Raw genomic sequence first — 22,145 nt, 5'->3', positions numbered from 1 at the left:
CACTGGTGATTATAGATTAAAAACATTGAAAAATAAAGAAATTCTCAGAAAGATAAAAAAATATGAAATATCAGATAAAATTATTAGTGTCGGCCATAATTTTCAGAGTAGGATCAAGTTGTTGACCTTATAAGTGAATATCCTTTAGTAATACCAATCACTGTATGATTTAAACGGGAGATGACGGGATAAATGGTGTAAATAGAAACTTACTCTGGAGTTGTTCTGGGGTGAAGCCGTCCTCCCCCGTGAATGATAGGGAGTACTGTGAGCGCCACGGCTGTTGGGTCATCAGAGTACGTAGGTTGAGTGATGCCTCCCCAGGTAACAAGTATGGTGACACTATGGGCTCTGTGGAGAAAAACATTATTATTATTATTATTACTATTATTATTTATATATACACATACATTTTACTCTAATTTACAAAGATAAACTGAACATTTTAATATGTAAGTTTTCAGCTTGCTAGGAATGGCTGAGACCCACTGAGATCCTGTGTGGAGATTTGCCCGCTGTCCTCCGATTTAGTTGAGTAACCATTGAAGTTAAATCCTCCATGTATACCTGTACTCAAGAACAGGTTCACAGTATATATTATGAACAGTTATGGATAATGGGATTTTATAAACCTGTAACCTCCCAGCGCACCCTGAATATACATGTAAAATATTCACTGTGGGGACAGTTACCTCGTTCACTCTGTTATACTCGGCAAAAGAAGAGGATATTAACGCCTTAACTAAAGGATGCCACTTCTTTCTTTTTTTTTTGTCAAATGCTAGATGATTTCATCCAGTTCAGAGGGAACCTATACACAAGGAGACAAATAATATGGTGCCAGGTGTTGTTAAAAAAGCTTTCTAGTGTTTGTGTCTATTGATATGAATTAATTTTCTTACAAGTCTTACAAGTAGTAGGCAGCTACCAAACAGTGGGGTACTACCGCCTGGGAAGATATTGGAAGCATAATGTGTTGTCTAATGGTAGACCCTGCTGCCATATGGCATCACGAAAATTGTGACCAAGTCCCAGGTTGCTGATCTAACTTTCTGCCTCATTTACACACAATTGCAGGGTCTCAATTGTTTCTCTTACTATTGACAACACAACATACATATGTACAGTATTGTTTCTCTCTTTTTCTTTTCTTTTTTCTTTATGGTTTTTTATTATTATTATTATTATTACGTATTACATTTTTCACCTCCCAGGCCCCGATGTGGGTCAGTGACCTGGGCCCGGAAAAAAAGAAGTCTTTTTCCACCAAGGTGCGGCATGACCACAATCAACAGTAACATGGACTCTTCCTTCAAGCACTTCATTAACATCAAACTACTGGATATGTCTTTCAAAACTAAATGTAAAATTCTCTTTAGTACAAACCTTTAGTACAATATTGGTAGATTGGTGTGCTGGAAGACTTGAGGGCCATGTCCATCACCCGAAGGCATCCGTCAATGGTCGCCAGGACAGGTCGGTCAGACGCACCCCAGTCCACGTCCACCACCTTCACTATGTCACGAGGAGACTTGATCTGACTCACCATCACCACCTAACATAATGATACAATAAATGTAAGAACATAATATACTAGATTGATTAATAAAAAAATTAAATAATGAGAGAGAGAGAGAGACTTGTATACTACTGTAAATGGCATTTTAAATCACATCCTTAATACTGTACTGTATAAAAGTATCCATACAGTATTATCAAACAATACAGTAATAAAACATGAATTACTCACATCTCTCACATCCCAGACATCAATCCCATCAGCAAACAGTACAACAAGTTTCATGTTGTCACGTCCGGGGGCAAAGCGTATCTTACGGATCCACCCGCGATGAGTGGCGATGTGTCTGGATATACGGGTTTTCAGGTCCCACACAATGAGGTTGCCATCAGAGTCACTAAGAACTATCTCGTGGCTCTTCCAGGCAATTGAAGTAATGACACTCATCTGAGACTGAAGGAACAGAGAACTAATTACTGTACATAGACATCCAGTGTAGTGTTGTACTGTGCTTGACTTTAACTGGGCTCAAGTGACTATTATTTGGTCTTCTATCACAGGCACCTAAGATACACCTACTGAAAAGGACATTAATAAACAAATAGGAAGAATCTAGAGAGGACTGCACCAACTGCCAAAAAGTCTCTTGGTTTTATGAGACCGCTGAAGTCTGACATCACATTAACTTGTTGTTCCTATTTCTCTACAGTCTGTAAAATACTTGTTTTGTCCCAGGTAATTAATCATACCATATTTTGGCCAGTTTATCTCATATTTTGGTCAGTTTATCTCATATTTTGGTCAGTTTATCTCATATTTTGGTCAGTTTATCTCATATTTTGGTCAGTTTATCTCATATTTTGGTCAGTTTATCATATTTTGGCCAGTTTATCTCATATTTTCTCATATTTTGGTCAGCCTCATTTCAGTTTCATCTCTGATCACCCAGGCCAGTTTATCATATTTTGGTCAGTTTCTCTTACCGCATACTACCTTTTACACACACAACCTACAGCTGGCAACTACAGTCAGGTTCCGCCGCGAGTGTTGCCCATACTGAGGCTTGGAAACGTGGCCCTGGACCCTCACCACTGTTTTTTGGATATCGCTCTTTCCACCAGGAGAGATCACGCTCCATCACGCCGGATGTTCAAGTCCCAGCAGATGTGGAAGCATTATGGGTACGTGTCGTGCTACGGGCCCACCCACGCAACACTGCTTCCATTATAATCTGTGTGGCATACCATCCGCCTCGATCACCCACCAGAGACACTCTTATCAATCATCTCATCACCACCTCAGACCACCTCAGAGTTAGGTACCCATGTGCCAAGTTAGTATTATGTGGGGATTTAAATGAAATTGACACCACTGATATCCAGGACCAGCTATCACTATCACAAGTTGTGACCTTCCCCACACACGGTCAAAATACCCTTGACCTTATCTTAACTGACTTAGCGGACCAGTACCAACCACCTCAACCAATGCCTCCTATCGGGTGTAGCACACACTTATCAGTGCTCTGGTCCCCAGCTGCCACTCCCACTCAAGTACAGAGACCCTACATCAAGACCTACAGGCCGATTACTGACTCTGCAGTGCGCCTCTTCGGGCAGTGGATAGTTCACCATCCCTGGACTGAAGTACTTAGCGTGGATGACGTGGAAACCAAATGGATAAATTATACCAACACCACCACGGAAGCTCACCACCACTTCTTCCCCGAGAAGTCCGTCAGATCTCACCCAGCTGACTTGCCCTGGATCACACCTCGGATCAAAAGACTTATGCAACAGAGAGACAGAGCCTTTCATCTCAATGACCACATCCGCTACAGGTCCCTTCGCAACCGAGTCATCCGCGAAATACGCACTGCAAAGAAGTCCCACTACCCAACCAAATTACAACACCTGAAGCAGACCAACATCAGTCAATGGTATGGTAAGCTTAAAGAACTCTGTGGACTAAACAATAAGACACACCCCCTCCCCTTCCTTAGCCATCTCACTAATGTTGACGCAGCTGAGCAAACAAATAACCATTTCGCTACTATATGCCAGATGCTCCCACGGCTTGACACAACCACTCTCCCTGCTTACCTACCAGCCCCCCTTCCCACTGACTTAGTAGAAGAATTTGACGTAGCAAAACGCCTGGACAAACTAAAATTAAAACGCTCTACCACCCCCATTGACTTACCAATGAAACTCTTCAAGGAGTTCTCCCCGGAGCTTGCTAAACCCCTCTGCTCCATCATCAATGCTTCTCTCAGTCAAGCCAGATGCCCAGCTGACTGGAAGACCTCTTATGTATCACCAGTGCCCAAGTCAACCAGCCCACAATCCTTAAATCAGCTACGACCTATTGCAATCACCCCAATACCCAGCCTAATCTGTGAAAGTTTTGTGTTCGACTGGGCTTATGCTGATATTGCAGGAGTCGTAGACACCTCAGCAATTTGGCAACATGAAATGAAAACTTCCTCCACCACTCACTGTCTTGTCAGCTTTCTCGATTACATATACCATACATCTCGAAACGAAAATCATAGCTATCGCCTTCGTGATTTCACTAAGCGTTGACCTAGTCGACCACAATATAATCATCAACAAAGCTATTGACCTCGGGCTTGATCTTATACCATAAGCTTACAGACTTCCTCCCAGTGACCGGCGCCAAGCTATGCGCTTCCGAGGGCTATCTCCACCTTTCAGTCACTCACCTGTGGCGTCCCCCAAGGCACCAAAGATAGGACCACTCATAGCCATATGCTCATCAATGATGCCTAAGAAACCCTGCCAAAGCTGAAATATACACCATTGGGATCAGCGTCAACAATTCTGCTCCCAACTATACTGCCCTTCAGGATTTATTGAACAGTCTCCAAAACTGGGCCACCAACAACCACGTCACCATCAACCATACCAAGACCATGGTTATGCACATCAACCTCTCCTCCGACGTTGTCCCACCCCCTTCCATTACTTTAGGTCCCAACACACTCCAGGTTGTAGATTCCACTAAGCTCCTCGGCGTCACCATAGACAACAAACTAAATTGGAAACCACACGTCAGTGAAGTTGTCAAATCCTCCAGTTTTCGTCTCCACCTCCTCCGCCGACTCAAGTCCTCGGGTTCCTGCACACAGGCTCCTCAGTGTTTCAACATTCATACTTCCCAAGCTCACCTATGCCTCCCCACCTGGTCTTCCTCCTAAATGCCACACAGCGTAAACACCTAGAAAAGTGCAAGAGGGCATACAGATTATTCTCTCCTTCCTGCTCCACATATCAGAGTGCTCAACACACTGACCCTTTCGACTCTCACTGACCATCACCACGACCTCATCTGCAAATTTGGTAAGAAGCTTCTACACCATCCCGACACCGGCTCCTACTACCACCTGAGATCCCTTGTCCGAGAATTGCTGTTCGACACCACAACCGCATCCAGCCCATACGTGCACGAACTGATCGCTATAAGAACAGCCCAGTCCCAACCATTGTAAAAATTATCAATAACTTGTAATAAATCAGTGTATTCACTCCCAGTAAACACTGCTCCTTACACTGTCACTATGTTGAAATGAACTGTAGTTTGAGTTTTTCCCATCTAGTTATTATATGTCTTATTTGTGTCACTTATGTTACTTGTATATTATTTGTAATTCGTAACCCATTCCCCAAATATGTAACTGTATATTTTCAGCCTTCTGGCTGCCAAGCTCTTTCAATAAACCGTTAATTATTATTATTATTACATATATATCACACACACACGCACACACATACTTACATCTGGAGGTACTTTTGTTCCGTCCTTGATGACGTTGCCCTCGACTGAGAAGTGGTACAGTGTTCCCTCGGTGTCGGTAAACACGAACGTTTCTTTGGCAATACTCGTCTTGTCTCCACCTGAAGGAGAGATATGAAATGCTCCAGCTATACTGTATAGTCATGGACCAACATCAGTAGACGACGCACCACGGCAGCTCTAAAACCTCCATTAACGGTACATATGTGGTAGTTGTTAACCCTTATACAGTGGCCATCATCAGTGGACGTTACTTGTTCCTTGCATTCATTTCCACACACGTTTAGGAGGGGGGGGGAGGGGGGTATCCTTAGCCGCCAGTTGAGGGTCAAAATTTATATCTGGATGTTAATCTGTGGTGCGTCCATCATCATATTTTCTTGCTCTGTTACATTTAATTAAGTGTATAAATATATTGTACCTGTAGATGTATATTTATATCTGAATATTTTGCTTTATAATTTTGATGTGTTATGTCAGTTCTCAATATTTGTTCTATTATTTCTTGCCAAATATACAAACATTGTAGTGTAAACCAATAACTTCATCTTGAATGTTTTTACCTCAAGAAAACTTCCTTAATTACTTCCAACTGAAATATGAGACACTAGACAAGTGGCTCTTAACTTGTGTGTAGCTGCAGCCACCAAAGACTGACACTGTCTCCACAACCCCTAAAGAATAAACTCTTCTCCGAGTGACGGATATGTTGACCACTTTCTCCGAGCTTTTGCATCTCCCAAGAAAGATCGAGACATCTCGCCCTCCCCAGGTTAAGAACTCCTGTATAGTACTGAACAATTAAGATTTCCTATTCTCTTCTGGATGTTAACATACAGACCCACTTACCCACATCTGCCAGTGACAACATAGATTCGGTCATTGACACTTCTGTCTGTGGTGCTTCCTTGGGAACCACAGACTCATTCTTCTCGGGCTCAGACTCTGAGGCTCTGTGGCTCTCCGAGTCTCGCCGTGTCTTAACATGACTGGTTGGGGACCACTCCAGGGCCGACACTCGTGGGAATCGGCGTGGCATCGTTCGGAGAGGCACCAGTTTTCTTGCATCCCACAGTTCAAATGGGTCTTCTCGGAAGACCACGATGAAATACTGCCTGTAAAAATGTAGGGCAAGGTGAGGGGACTATTACATACAGTATAGTAATGTAAAATTTATAATTGATAGAGGAATAAGTACAGTATGTATAGCAATGTATAGCAACTACAGAGGAAGGTATAAGTGTATAATTCATAGCTACTAAAAACTGGGTTTCATATATTAAAAATAAGCTCACTTCAAGTACGACACTCTGACCATATCAATACTCGTTTCATCGCTCTTGTTTGGCCTCAAGGTAATAGTTCGTCCTGTGAGGATGTCTGTGTACATGAGTTCATTACGCACGAGGCCTTGACTGTTTGTGAGGGGCTGATGACCAAATGACAGAATGGAAGTTAAGCTTGTCCATTCAACTCCTCTGTGAAACACAAAAGATAAATAAGTTTTAACAAATATGAATGAATAATGAAATATAAGTGAGAGGACATAAGATGGGTGGAAATACAAGTTTATACTGAACCAGTGACGATATACACACGATGGAGAGACTAACCTGACCGGGTAAGTGTGGAGGGCAAACTCTCTCTCCAACACTCCCGTAGCAACATTAAACACCTGCACCACCCCCGACTGTGTGCCGGCAGCCAGGCGCGGCACATACTGCTGGATGTTTCGTGTGGTGAGAGGCGGACACATTCTGATTACTAGGGGGGGAGGAGACATGGCAGGCATCAGACCTGTCATCAAAATTCTCAAGTTGACCCGGTGCCCAATTTCCTGAGATAATAAAGGAAACGATGTCAATTTTATACCATAGTGTGGATAAAAATTAAAATATGGGTTGCAGAATATTTCAAAGCTACTCTAACTTAACTTATTATATTTAGCTGCTTTACAATGTTCTCAAAAATGCCCTTAGTCAATGGCTTCAAATTTCTAGGTTCAGTTTAGACTTAACCTACCAGTACTTATCAATCTATCCAAGACATCTTACTAAATGTAACTACAGGTATTAGAGAAAAGCTTTCAAAGGATGAAACAAATGAATAAGATCTAAAAATAACTACAGTACAATCTATGGATCTGTGGATTTATTTCATATCACATAGATACCTGCATTGTGTATATATTGTAAATATTGAGCTGTATACCTGTAGTGTGTATATGCAAACTGAACTGTCTACCTAAATCAAATGTGAATTTGTATGACAATTTTACTGAACCAAAAACTAACCTTGACATTATCTGCCAGAGCCCAGGCCGGCTTCACCATATCAGCCAGCGAGGTCTTGGGCATGTTGATGTGAACCCCGGCTGGTGCACTGGCCAAGCTAAAGTGATTGTCGGCAATGTTGAGGCCAGAGTGTGGTCCTTGTGATGGCGCCGAGGGAGCCCCGGGGGTGAAGAGCGGCGTACTGATGGCCTGTCGTCCAGGGGTCGGGTAGGCAGTGACTTGTTTGAACACCACGCGACCATCACCCAACACCATGGCTGATGAGGAAGTGTTGCATTAATTTTTGACACATTTGTAATCCTGATTGCCAGAAGCAGTACTGGCGTAGCTAATCATTTTTCTCCCATGTTGCAGGCGATGACTAAAAGTTTCAAATGACTGAACACTGCGACCTAGCGAAAAGAATAACCTGCTGAAGCTCTTCATTCAAACAAATTCCATAACTCAATTCTGTCAGAAATGCAACAATTCTAATAGGGCTCATTTGTCTGAGGTAATTTTAAAGAGATAAATGTCACAGAATAATCTCAGATCTGTGTGCTCTCCAACCATGTACTATAAACAGCATTTACATTGTTCATGAATCTTTTATAGCACTAATAAATGTGTCAGATATAAATACCACACCTTGTATTTTTATGAAGATTAACTAAAGAGAAAGTGTTCTTACATAATTAACTAAAAAGCTCCCTCTTAGCTTCTCTCTTTTCAGTCACTATCTACAGTTTCCTACACCATTTAAACCTTATCATTTCCTCCCTTTTTTGAGGATAATGTGTCTCATGATTCACCCAACACAAAAAAACGAGTAAAGATAATTAGTAAATAAACTGATCAACCTTTAACCAACAGCTAATGATTCACTAACCATACAAATATGGAATGCAAGGACCATGATATTTCCACTAGTGATGCCCACCATCCCTACAGCTAACTTCCATTGATGATGGTGAGCAGGGGCATGCCTAGTGGGTGGCAGAAGGGGCAGCCGCCCTGGGTGCCAAATTGCTTATGATTTTTTTTTTCAGATTACTCTAGAGAAAAGCCTGTACAGTACTGTACTACTGCTACACTGGATACGTTAATTCATAATCTCCAATTTACAAATACCGGGTATTAAATATATTTATTATTAACACTTTTCATGAGTCAATATAACAATTTGGGAATGCAATTTAACATATGATGTTATCATCACACAGATCTAATGGAGATTTGAAAAAATGGTGAGTATTTCAAAGGAGTTTTCATTTCTTCATGGCTCTGCCCTGTCATCCTTTACTACTGACAACCTGAAGAAGAGTGCATCTGACCTTGCTTTTGTATACCCAAGTGATTTAGATGAAAATGAGTTTGCATCTTAAATAGAATCTTTAATGTTTCAGGCAGATGCACAGTTGACAAATGTATCAGCTGCTACTCCACTGGATCTGTTGAATATGATTTACACATATTCTCTTGAAGATGTATATCACAATACTGATGTAGCTCTGAGGATATTCTTAACTCTTCCAGTCACCGTTGCTTCCTGTGAACGCAGTTTTAGCAAGGTGAAACTAACTAAGAAATACTTGCGTTCATCTATGGCCCAAGAATGTGTATCTAACATAGCTTTTGTATCAATTGAACAGAAGATGGCAAATTATATGAATTTTGACAGTGTAATTGGTGACTTTGCAACCAAGAAAAGTGATTCTGTAATAAATGATGTTCCAGAATCATTCTTAATATGCATTCTTAGTTGTCAGTTATATTACTGTAGGTGCCTCATATGTGCTGATGTAATTAACACACCATTAGACTTTATTTTTTTAATTGCTGCATTTTTAGTTAGTTGATATTTATGAGCCTTGATATACTGTGCATTTTTTTAGAGTGTGTATTATGATAATTAATATTGGAGAAATAAAGTTACTTTTAAGGATTAAGAGTAAAAACTGGTCAATCTGTCATCAGAATTGTCCAAGATTATTATTGAATCTGTTTATTTGGAGAGTAAAAGAATTTTATAATGAAACATTAATCAATACACTTGGCTATGGTATTTTCTGAACTGAATGTAGACTATGTGTGTTTTGAGCAGCAAATTGCTGACTACTTATAGATAATTATTCCAGTTCTTGAAGTTAATTTGTTCAAGTCTTGATACATCATCATCATCAGTGTCTAATCAATCCCTTGATATAATTGATATAATTGGTGTTGTAGGGGGTGGAGGGTTAGTGGCGGTGGGGGAGCCGTAAAGGGAGGGGAGAGCCAAATTCAGCCGTTGCCCTGGGCTTGATCAAGGCTGGTTATGGCCCTGATGGTGAGGAAGAGAAAGGGGGAGGGGAAGAGACAAACAAGGAGAGTGAGAGAAAAAGTCCAAGACTACAAACAAAAATAAGGTGTTTTTCTCACCCATCTGCTTCTCTGACACGGGGTCAAGGGTGAGTCCAATAGGCCGGCTCTGCTTGTTGAGGCGGAGATGCTCTGAGTGGCACTTACGGTCGTACATCACCTCATAGTACTGTTCTCCGACACCTCCGCCATCTGCAACACATTATGTCCGGTGTTAGTACAGGAGAAAACCTGCCATGTTTGGTCATGTCACACTAGATAACACCCTTCTCACATGTCCCAGGTCAGTGATTGAACCCAGGACACAAAGTAAGAGGCACAGTGGGAGAATGAAGTGTCTTCCCAGGACTTTGATGAATATATTGCAGAATGGTGAGCCATTTGACACACACGTGTAGAGCCCATTAACAGTTGGCAGAGGTGACGAGGAACCTTGGAAAGAGATCACCAGTGACACCATTCATTGTGTTGGGTAATCATATTTCTTTATACTTTAGCCACAGCTGGGAATATACAGTACTTCATTCTCTCAGTGTATGTGTGTTACTACTGTACTGTACCACCAACACCACATGCAAAAGGGTTTACCTCCATGCCAGGTGTTCTCCTTGTCATTCTCTGGGGATGTTGGTACTGGCAGCAGCCGACGGCGGAAGTGCGCCGAGACAGAACCCGACTCATGTAAGCAAAACAGAACATCTCGCTGCCAACACGACAACACCTGAAATTCATATTATAGCAGCAATATTTTAGTAATAATTACTCCATTCTATTTCCCACAATTCATTGAAGTGTCAATCCTCAGCAAGAAGGGTTAACTCAACCCAGGGCACTAAAGTGGCTGGTGGTCCACTACCATATGTGCCCACCACAGCAGAATAATGGCCCATCAACCCTGTCTGACACAGGATTGAACCTGTGTCTTACAACTTTATATTGTACACCAAAATAAACAATCACATATATTCCTGTCAAAAATTAGCCAATAATGTGAATGATGAGTTTAAGAGAATTTGTTTTTTCTTCTTACATATTAATTTGTTAACAAATAAATTACAGACATTTATAATATGTTTGTTTTCTTACAACACCCTGAACAGTAATGTAAACATGGGTGTATCATATGTCTGGCAGCACTGTTTGTGGAATAAGGAATTAAATGAGAGGATTAATTCTTTCACATTAAAAATTTTAAACTTTTAAAGAAATTATCTTGAATAGTCAGGTAAGTGTACATATTTTTTTTTCTAATTCTCAAAATAGTTAACCTGATGAGAGGATTAACCTACTCAACATATACACTATACATTACTGCTTCTTATTTCTTCTGCAGCACACATGAACCACCACAACTAACCTGGCTGAAGGGTGACATTGCCCGGTCAATAACTACAATGCCCACAGTCTGGTTGATGGTGAGATCCAGCACCAGGATCTCCCGCGTGTACAGCAGCAGAAGTTGGTCCCTGACTGTGCGGTGGTACATGAGCTGTAGACACTCGGCCAACTGACTTACATCCTCACTCCTGCACAGTATACACACAGCAGGTATTTAACAGATCCATGTGTATTGGTCAGTTGTGTAAGTATCAAAACAGATATAGGTGTAGATAACAAGTTTAGTAATTCCTATAACATAACAGTAATGAGAAAATGATAGCACGTCCGACGGAACAAGAGATATCAAATGTCAATGGATAACATAAGAAGTGGATAAGGAAGAAGTACTATAGGGCATTAACTAACCTGATAATAATTAACTGAAAAACCAAAAACAGAAGCAACAAAAACCGGCATCATCAAGATTTACATTACGATCCTCTAAAAATATGTTGAAACACCATTACTGTAATTCTAAATGACCAACACACTATAATATTCCCCCTACGTATACAGAGAGCTCATTAACCTAACTACCCGGTACATCTCATGAACAGGAAATAGTTTTGACCACAGGAATGATCTCCATAAAACAATCATCTTTAAAGAATCTTCCTCATGGTTTACACATCATCTACTATCACTTAAACCTTATTCAGAGGCCAAGGATCCCATACTCCTCTCCCCACCCACCTCATAAGTGCAAAAATTGGACCACAAGGAACGTGAAACTTCCCTAAGCGATGGCCGTTGTTCCTACAGCTAGCTAACATAGATGATGGCCAATACTTAAGGTTAATGAGAGTGATATTAGAAACAATAAACTTACTTTGGCTTCCCTTCCCCGACCACCAGCTCCCTCATCTTGCGCCGAATTCTGGTGCTGGTCCTCTCGTCGGTTATTGAGGTGGAGCTCGTCGACGTAGGAATGGAGTTGACCACCTTTCCCGGACTAGTTCGTGGCGTCGAGACGTAAAACTTACGCCCATTGGAAGAGGGGCACTTGTTGAGGCTGAAGTCTTCCACAAACAGCACACATCCCCCGCACAAAACTGGAATTCATCACGAACAATTACTTCCGAATTTCACGCCAGCAGAGTAACTATCACCTGTCTTTGCTATGAACACTGTACTGTATCACACAAACTCAGACAAGAACCAGATCTCTTCTTACATGCCATCTTATTAAAGTGAAATGGATCAAAATGGAATGCTGTTAAGTTTTCTGTATAGGACTTCTTCCAGAGTTTGTTGTTGTGGCGGGTGTCCCAGATGATGAGGGAGTACGGGGGGTGGAGGGCCGCCAGGAGGTGCTCGCTGCCGTCCACACCACCCAGCCACTCCAGCTCTGTTGATGTTACCACCTTATATCAAATTACCTGTTAATTGGTCAACTAATAAGCATTATATGTACTTCTTCTTTATACAGTAGTTCTTCTTTTCTTCACTGTTTTGGAAAGGCCAAATTTAAGTTAAAATAAAGTATATCACCATCCAAACAGTAGCCAAAAGCTTTTATTTATACAAGAGAGACACATCTTGTACTGTAGAGTATGTAAGTCATGTCCTCAAGACCCTTCATTAACTAACATTTTTCATCGTATCAAAGTATTTCAAATAATAATTCTAGGTACAGGTATCCCACGATATATAAATGGGTTTAGTTCCTTGAAAACCATTCATTTGGTGAATACTCGAAGACCAAACGTTGGTATGGGGAGGGGTGCCTAAAGTTGTAAAACATTTAATTTATTTAATTATGACACACCTTGTATGGGTCTGTTACCATCCTGCAGTGTAGCGGTCACCTCCCCTCTCGTCACCTCCCAGACTATGATCGTGCCGCTGTTGTCTGCCGAGGCCAGAATCAGGCTGTATGGGGCGCTCAGCTGGTGGTAGTGTCGTGTTTTTCTCCATCTCACCTGCAACACATTTATTGAACTCTTTCTTTCCAGCCTCTTCCCAATTAATGTTGAAAAAAATAAGATTAAACCAGAATGAATTTTATAATTTTTTTTTTTTTGGGTGTACAGTAACTAACTAACTAACAACCTTCACCATCCAGAACTACAGAGATTTATGCTGCCCTCACTTCTTTCCCTGAATCCATTTACTCACAATGATAAATGTCCTGGATGTTTCCTATTCCATTTCTTCTCTCGACTTTCAACCTATCTTGTTATTTACTTACTTCCACTGTTGTTTTTTCTTTACATCAGACATAAAGAAATGCCTCCAGGGAAATCATAAATAACAAAGGCCTCACTCATGTAAGAATTGTAATTTTAGATCGTTTGATGATGAGCCACCTCAGCTTAATTCACCTGATAATTAAACACCCTTTTGCTAACCTAATCTACCCCCACCCCCAGGTAGTTAGGATATTTAGTCATCAGGTGTCTAAGCTTCAGGCAATCCATCATTAGTATACAACACCTGTACAGGCAGTCCTTGAGTTACAAATGGCTTACATTCCTGGACCCTGTTTGTAAGTCAGAACACTGTTAATTCCATAGGATAGGTTAGGTTAAAACACAACCCTGCCCATACATAAATAATGTATATACCTGTAAATAAAATGATGTTAAACAATATAAAGTAATATAAAAAAAAAAAAAAAATTGACTTTTGTGATGAATATATTGGGATCCCATTCATAAGTGTGGGTGTTGGAAACTTGGGGACTGCCTGTGTAGAGTAATGGATAAACATCAGTCATATTAATGATGTACCTTCAATTTATTTTCACTCATCTGAAATAAAAAAGTAAATACACTCTCTCTCTTCAGTCATTCTTAATTGTTTAAATGGCATAGCATCACCCATCACTCCTCTGTTCTGGTGTGTGTGTATTCAAACAACTGTACTGTACCTTAACGACGTGGTTTCGGTGTCTGGTGAGTGTCTGGGCACACTGTAGAGTCACAGGGTCCACCACCACTACCGTTGTCTGGGCTCCATATGCCAAGAAGCCTTGCCAACCCCTGGGAAAAAATTAAATACACCAGGATCTTTAACTCTCCACTACACATAACAACCAATGCCAACTCTCCACAGTTTCTGACCATCACATAAGGTGAAAATTGATTGATAAATCTAACATGCAGAAACAGTCTCTAACAACATAACGAGATGTAACCGATCGTCCAAGCAGCTAACAGGCTGATCAGTGGCGTAAAAAATAAAAATTTAAATGCTCTGAACTCATAATGCTGTAGTTGATAACCATAAGACACAAAGTATCTTATAAGCCAGCAACGTCTATAAGGTTCTGCCCAAGATGATCGACTCACTCGTACGCTGCAGAGATCAATATAAAGTCGATTTATCAATTAGGTTCCACCGACTTTTTGTTTTGCTTAGCGACCATTAATGAAAACAAATAAATTCATATCTAAGTGAACCGTGAAATTACACTGGTCGGATTACCTCAACATTCACCACCCTGGTTTAATGTACCTAAAGATTAACACTAACCTAACCTAATGCTATTTGGGGGGAAGAGGTTTGGTTAGGTTAGTGTTAGGACAGGTTAGTGTTAGGTTAGTGTTAGGTTAAGTTAGTTAATGTTTAGGCAAAATAAGCTGGGTTAGGTTAGTGTCAGGTTAGTGCCAGGTTAATTTAATATAGGTTAGGTTAGTGAATGTTTAGGCAAAATAAGCTGGGTTAGGTTAGTAAATGTTAGGTTAGGTTAGTGCTAGGTTAAGTAAGTATGGGTTAGGTTAAGTTAGTTAATGTTTCGGCAAAATAAGCTGGGGTGGATAATCTTCAGGTGATCCAACTGATCAATCCATATCAGTATTAAACAGAAAAAGAAAATAATTGTGATTTGTCAATAAAATATACTGACAACTTACCACCCAATCAACTGCTATAAATTACAATACTCTAGTTAGTAAACAGCTGAAAATAAATAACCATTAAATTCTTCATTATGTTCTCAGTAATATTAAATTGGTAATGTCAAGAAAATGTAGTCATATTTTCGTTTCGGTCATGCACCTATTAGGAAGTAGAAGAGAATCGTTTAAAGCACATGAAGAAACCATCGGAAAAATATAATTTCAACCTAACTTAACCCAACCTAAACTACCCTACCCTAACCCAACCTAAACTAACCTAACCCAACCTAAACTAACCTAACCCAACCTAAACTAACCTAACACAACCTAAACTCACCTAAACTAACCTAACCTAACCTAACCCAACCTAAACTAACCTAACCCAACCCAATCTAACCTAACATAACCTAACCTACCCTACAGCTCATAGTGTGACCATCTTCAACAGTAGGCAACAAACCACCATTGTATGTCTCCGTTATGTTGTTTATCATGGCGGCAACTTCACAAAAACAGACACCAAACAAGATCTGATTTTACCAACACCAAACCACAAAAACACACACACACACACACGCACACACACACACACAATAAACCAAACGAAGTCTAAACCCAACCTGACAAAGCTTAGGTCAGGTCAGGGTAGACTTGGTTAGATTACAGTAGATTAGGCAAAGTTTGAATAAATTAGATTAGGTTAGGGTTAGATTAGAATAGGTTAGATGAGATTAAGTTAGGCTAGGTTAGATTAGGTTGGGATACTCAGGGATAGGTTAGGTTAGGTTAGGTTAGGATAGGTTAGGTTAGGATAGGATAGGTTAGGTTAGGTTGTGGTACTTGACATCTTCAGTATACTGTATACCATAAATGCCTTAATGTCATAGCTTAACAGTCACCATTCAAAAATAACTCGGTGAACATTATTTTTTTTCTATCATATATTTAGTGAACAACGCATTAAAGAAAATGTACCGATAATGAAAAATAGCACAGAAAAAATAAGTTACTGGTATTAAATATGGCTATGGTAAGTCACAACTCCACAAGAGACAGAGTGTTCCCATTGATAGTGACGAAATTGTGACGACTCGACCAATGGCGCCCAAATCGGATTCTTTTTCAACAGGAAGCCCGACTCTTTCACTACCCAATACATTTCATAGCAATACTCTGAAATTGAACTGGGTTTGCGTGCAAGGTCTGTTGTATGTGACGTATTTCAAAACACTCCACCGCCCGGGATGGATCAACGCCGTCCACAAAAGAATGTAAAATTAAACCATATCATAGTTAGTTCTTTCTGTTTAATATACCGGGGAGGACTGGGGGGAAAGTTAGGTAAGGTTAGGTAAGGTAAGGTTAGGTTAGGTCTATTTTTTATACCCACTAAGGTTAGGTTAGGTTTAGTTTAGAAATAACCATTTTTTAACACATTTTCACAAACTACAAGTGTCCACTTTAAAAAAAAAACAGTGAAATTGCATTATTAAATCGTTTTCTATGAAGTCAGCTGCGGGTCAGTCGTCAATAATTACCAAATTATTAAAAGAGTAAATTAACAGTTACAGACACTCAAACTACAGGTACAGATGTTCAGAGTCAATGGTAAAGGGGTGACCACCAGAAGTTGTTTGTTACTTACCTTTATCATTGCTATACTTATTGTTTTGATGATTTGAAGTATAATAAAACAAACAACAACTTTCTATTATAATGTTGAGTCTTTTTTAGGAATTTTGCTAATGTATATCAACCTCAATATTAAGGTAAATTGTTTAAACACATAATTTAACACGATAATGCATAGAACCTGACCTAACAAACCCAACCTATGGGTATGTTAGGTCAGGTTCTATTAGGTTCTGTGCAGTGTCATTTCCATTTTTGTATTTAATGTCATAATATTAATGTGTAGACAAATTTTCAACCAATTCGGACAATTCCTTCTGGTGGACACCCTTTTCTACACCTTTAGAGAGTAAATTAACACAGAGATTCAGACTAATTTAACACAGGTTCAGACACACAGACTAATTTAACACAGGTTCAGACACACAGACTAATTTAACACAGGTTCAGACACACAGACTAATTTAACAAAGGTTCAGACACACAGACTAATTTAACACAGGTTCAGACACACAGACTAATTTAACACAGGTTCAGAGACAGGCTAATTTAACACAGGTTCAGAGACAGACTAATTTAACACAGGTTCAGACACAGACTAATTTAACACAGGTTCAGACACAGACTAATTTAACACTGGTTCAGACGCAGACTAATTTAACACAGGTTCAGACGCAGACTAATTTAACACAGGTTCAGACACAGACTAATTTAACACAGGTTCACACACAGACTAATTTAACACAGGTTCACACACAGACTAATTTAACACAGGTTCAGACACAGACTAATTTAACACAGGTTCAGACACACAGACTAATTTAACACAGGTTCAGACACAGACTAATTTAACACAGGTTCACACACAGACTAATTTAACACAGGTTCAGACACAGACTAATTTAACACAGGTTCAGACACAGACTAATTTAACACAGGTTCAGACACAGACTAATTTAACACAGGTTCAGACACAGACTAATTTAACACAGGTTCAGACACAGACTAATTTAACACAGGTTCAGACACAGACTAATTTAACACAGGTTCAGACACAGACTAATTTAACACAGGTTCAGACACAGACTAATTTAACACAGGTTCAGACACAGACTAATTTAACACAGGTTCAGACACAGACTAATTTAACACAGGTTCAGACAGTCAGACTACACATAAATTAACATAAACAAATACACAGATACAGAACGGAAATGAAGGTCTTGTTGGGGGAGGAGAACGTCATCACCATCCTGTAGTAGGTGAAGAAAGAACGCCATTAATGTCCCTTACCAGTCTAGTGCGCCTTTATTCTGAGGGCTGACGGGTCCCGGTACCGTCCTGGGCAACACTCGCTGTATATTGACGGGTATTTGAGGTAATGGAGAGTTTTTCCCACCAGTTTCTGTCACCATCCTCTCCCCACCAGCCGCCGCCATCGTCTGTTTATTTACACCCGTTTTCTCTCGCCACATCGACTGGTGGAGGACCCGACACCTCTGACGTCACCAGCGGGAGCCTCACTATGACGTAATGTGTGAAAGTTGGTCGCTTATATTATTGTTTACCTCTAACAAGTTTTTATACCAACTATGGGATTCTATGATCCCAATCTAGACCTATTATTTATTTATATATATATATATATATATACTGTATACACGAGATAAAACCACACAGGGAAAAAGGAAACAATGGAGCACCTTAGCTTTTGTCTTTATTCAAGACATCTTCAGAGGCAACTGAACTTACAGGGACTGAGAAAGGCTTCTTTACAATGGGTGACCTTACAAAATATCAGGTCAGGTCAATAACATGGGATCCACTAATCGTGTGCTGTGTGGATTAGAGCAAGTACTTCACTATAACAACCCAGACAGGTGTCTTAGGGTCAGCATTAGCACAGCAGCTACTGCACTATAACAACCCAGACAGGTGTCTTAGGGTCAGCATTAGCACAGCAGCTACTGCACTATAACAACCCAGACAGGTGTCTTAGGGTCAGCATTAGCACAGCAGCTACTGCACTATAACAACCCAGACAGGTGTCTTAGGGTCAGTTTAGCACAGCAGCTACTGCACTATAACAACCCAGACAGGTGTCTTAGGGTCAGCATTAGCACAGCAGCTACTGCACTATAACAACCCAGACAGGTGTCTTAGGGTCAGCATTAGCACAGCAGCTACTGCACTATAACAACCCAGACAGGTGTCTTAGGGTCAGCATTAGCACAGCAGCTACTGCACTATAACAACCCAGACAGGTGTCTTAGGGTCAGCATTAGCACAGCAGCTACTGCACTATAACAACCCAGACAGGTGTCTTAGGGTCAGCATTAGCACAGCAGCTACTGGACTATAACAACCCAGACAGGTGTCTTAGGGTCAGCATTAGCACAGCAGCTACTGCACTATAACAACCCAGACAGGTGTCTTAGGGTCAGCATTAGCACCGCAGCTACTGCACTATAACAACCCAGACAGGTGTCTTGGGGTCAGTCTGGGTTATTAACATTAATAAAGGATTAATCATATTACCATATTTTCAAAAGAATTTATTTTATGAAATGAGCAGAAGTTCATTACATACTCGAACATAAATACACATCCACACACTATCATTCATCTGGTGAACTTTAGATCCCATGCATGTAATGAAATTGTGATGCAACATTTAACAGCTTAACATTTCTCGTGACTTTACAATACTCCACAAATCTGTTTACCATTGAACTGTGGACGAATTAGTCAAGTCCAGTTACTGAAGTTGATATAGTATGACATGTCATCAATATGTTACCAGATGAAGTGTCCTTACTGACCTGCTCACTTTAATATGCTTCTATCATGTCACCTTACCACAGTACTGTACTGTACTCTACTTAATTGGCAAAATAGTTTAGTACTTCAGTTGTCACTCAAATTCCAATATATTGACAACATGACAATATATCCACTGCATGAGGTTTTACAACAAACAAACAAACACTGACAAACCATACCCTTCGAGTGCAGGTTTAAGGCAATACACTTGTTCACAATTTTCTAATTGGCTGTGAAATTAATATTCTGAAAATGAGTCATTGATTCATGTTCATTCAAGATAACAATACTGTAGTGCGCTTCAGCTCACAGGAGTACGGAGGTTCAGTGCTTTACTTACAGTACACGATACACTTGTTAAGAATTTCAATAAGCCAACTTCAGTAAGTCCAGGCATTACTTAGTGTATATTAACAACAAAGTCTTTTAACTTCACATACTTAAGGGTGAGCATTTACTGTATTAGCTGGAAGTAGTTACATACAAAATATTTATGTAGATGGTACTGTACCAGATCTTGATACTGTACTGTACTCATATGTCCACGATATTTATCAACTTTCATTTATTGATAATCTAGTAAGTTTTGTAATAAATCTTTTCACAATATTTATGTATGAAGTGTTGATAAAACTCTTGCTGTTAAACTAACTTCAGTATTCTAGTGAATTGTATTTGTTTGAGAAATTATATTAATTTGATTATGTTTGGACTTATATTGGAATGTAAACACTACAGAACTTCCACCACCAGAAATTGTGCTGTAGTATAGCTGTCTTGTCCTCATGGTCAACCAACTACCTCCTCCATCAAGTTGTGCATCCCTTCATAAACACTAAAGTTGTTAATTCATTACCTCAGGAGGGGAAGGGAAGAACAGGCTCTGGTACAGTAAGGTTGACTATAAACTGGTAAGTGAAAGTTAAGTTAAGAGACAACACATTAAAGTCCGGCTAATTGTAGTATGGGTACAAGTCAGAACACAATGGGTAAAGGAGAGCTATAAGGCAGAACAGAGAAGTGTAACATACAGTACATTTGTATATATAAACATAAGGAATTTGATGAGAGGAGAAAGAGGACACAGGAAGGAAAAAAAAAACTCAGGTTAAACAATGGAGGAATTCTAGCACCACAACTCAGGTTAACGCGGGTCTTAGATTAATACAGAAATTATAAATACGACAATTGTAACGACTAAGTTTTGCCAATTTTCACCTAAGATTTGTGGTCCTCTTTGTAGCGATGGAAATCTTTGTGCCATGTTACACCTCAAGTTCTTATGGAACACGTTGCACGATACTGTACCGCCCGGGGCAACACGAGAGGGCATAACTGTACTCGCTCTTGACACTGATCTAGGTGAACAGATAAAGCTAACCATACAAATAATAAAAAACTTGGATTGTATAGTTTCATTTTCATCATAAATTTACATTCCCATATTAAATGAACTTCAGTAGATAAATTTTGGAAGGAACAGCATAAAGAAACCCAAGTCATAACCTCCATATGACAGAACACAATGAACACTGCCTCTTGTACAGTCACCACACAACAGATTTAATATCACATGTATATTTTCCTTTCCATTTACAACTACAGAAATGCATAACTCAATAAATACATTTTCAACAAAATATGCTAGACAATTTTACATGGAATGTGACTAAATATATTTAATATTTCCTTTTCCTTTGGTATATGTATGAAGTTGATCACTACCTACCTACTACCAACACATAGTAACTCCCTCCCCATCTAAACTGAGTACAATAGATGGATTAATATACAGTTTATATAAATACAATAAAAAAAAATCTAGAATTCCATTCCAACAATTAATTCAATATTTTCAATTACTCTTGAAAATCATCAGACAATCTCAAGTCTCTACTTTTGATCAAAAGTTTACATGAACAATGGCTCATACATCATCCCAAACTGTGGTGGTAGTGTGATGGCTAGTAACTTATGAGGTACTGTACTGTCCAAAAATTGTACAGTACCATGCTATGTACTGTACAAACACACTGTACAGTACCATGCTATGTACTGTACAAACACACTATACAGCACTATGCTATGTACTGTACAAACACACTGTACAGTACTATGCTATGTACTGTACAAATACAAGTGAAAATTTGTTGACTGATTGATGTCTTGTGTCTTACAACTGACACGGCCACGTCATACTTTTTATCAAAAGCAGGAAATAACAATTAACTTGCTCGGTATCTAAATGTTCATATTAACTACTAGAACAGATCTAACCTCCACACTACTGTCTCATTATATTCTCATGAGAGCAGAGAACGTTACAACATTTGCGGAGTAACTCTGGAAAAATAGTATTTCAAATTAACAACAAATTCTGTCAACATTATGTAAAGCATCTTGGATCTAAATTTTGCATGTGACCAAAACCTATTATGGTCCACACTTCTAGTAAGGAATAACCTGTGATAAAGTTGAAGGTTCTACACAGTACCACTG

General features: G+C 39.7%; 1 protein-coding gene across 1 annotated transcript in view; it reads right to left on the bottom strand.

Annotated features, from left to right (window-relative positions):
* LOC121873687 (WD repeat-containing protein 11-like) overlaps window positions 1-18,287 on the bottom strand; it is a 29,451-nt gene extending 11,164 nt beyond the window's left edge. The window contains exons 1-16 of the mRNA XM_042377385.1: window positions 18,117-18,287; window positions 14,222-14,333; window positions 13,118-13,271; window positions 12,524-12,697; window positions 12,179-12,401; window positions 11,327-11,495; window positions 10,558-10,690; window positions 10,030-10,161; window positions 7,630-7,886; window positions 6,949-7,172; window positions 6,631-6,813; window positions 6,185-6,450; window positions 5,318-5,436; window positions 1,751-1,972; window positions 1,387-1,555; window positions 214-351 (exon numbers count right to left, since the gene is read on the bottom strand). Of these exons, the coding sequence (XP_042233319.1) occupies window positions 214-351; window positions 1,387-1,555; window positions 1,751-1,972; window positions 5,318-5,436; window positions 6,185-6,450; window positions 6,631-6,813; window positions 6,949-7,172; window positions 7,630-7,886; window positions 10,030-10,161; window positions 10,558-10,690; window positions 11,327-11,495; window positions 12,179-12,401; window positions 12,524-12,697; window positions 13,118-13,271; window positions 14,222-14,333; window positions 18,117-18,262 (2,821 nt within the window). The 5' untranslated portion in view covers window positions 18,263-18,287. The remainder of the gene's footprint in view (window positions 1-213; window positions 352-1,386; window positions 1,556-1,750; window positions 1,973-5,317; window positions 5,437-6,184; window positions 6,451-6,630; window positions 6,814-6,948; window positions 7,173-7,629; window positions 7,887-10,029; window positions 10,162-10,557; window positions 10,691-11,326; window positions 11,496-12,178; window positions 12,402-12,523; window positions 12,698-13,117; window positions 13,272-14,221; window positions 14,334-18,116) is intronic.
* Window positions 18,288-22,145: the final 3,858 nt, after the last annotated feature.

This window comes from Homarus americanus, unplaced genomic scaffold (genome assembly GCF_018991925.1).
Source record: "Homarus americanus isolate GMGI-L3 unplaced genomic scaffold, GMGI_Hamer_2.0 scaffold55640, whole genome shotgun sequence".
NCBI lineage: Eukaryota > Metazoa > Arthropoda > Malacostraca > Decapoda > Nephropidae > Homarus > Homarus americanus.
This window is presented reverse-complemented; position numbering and strand designations above follow the sequence as displayed.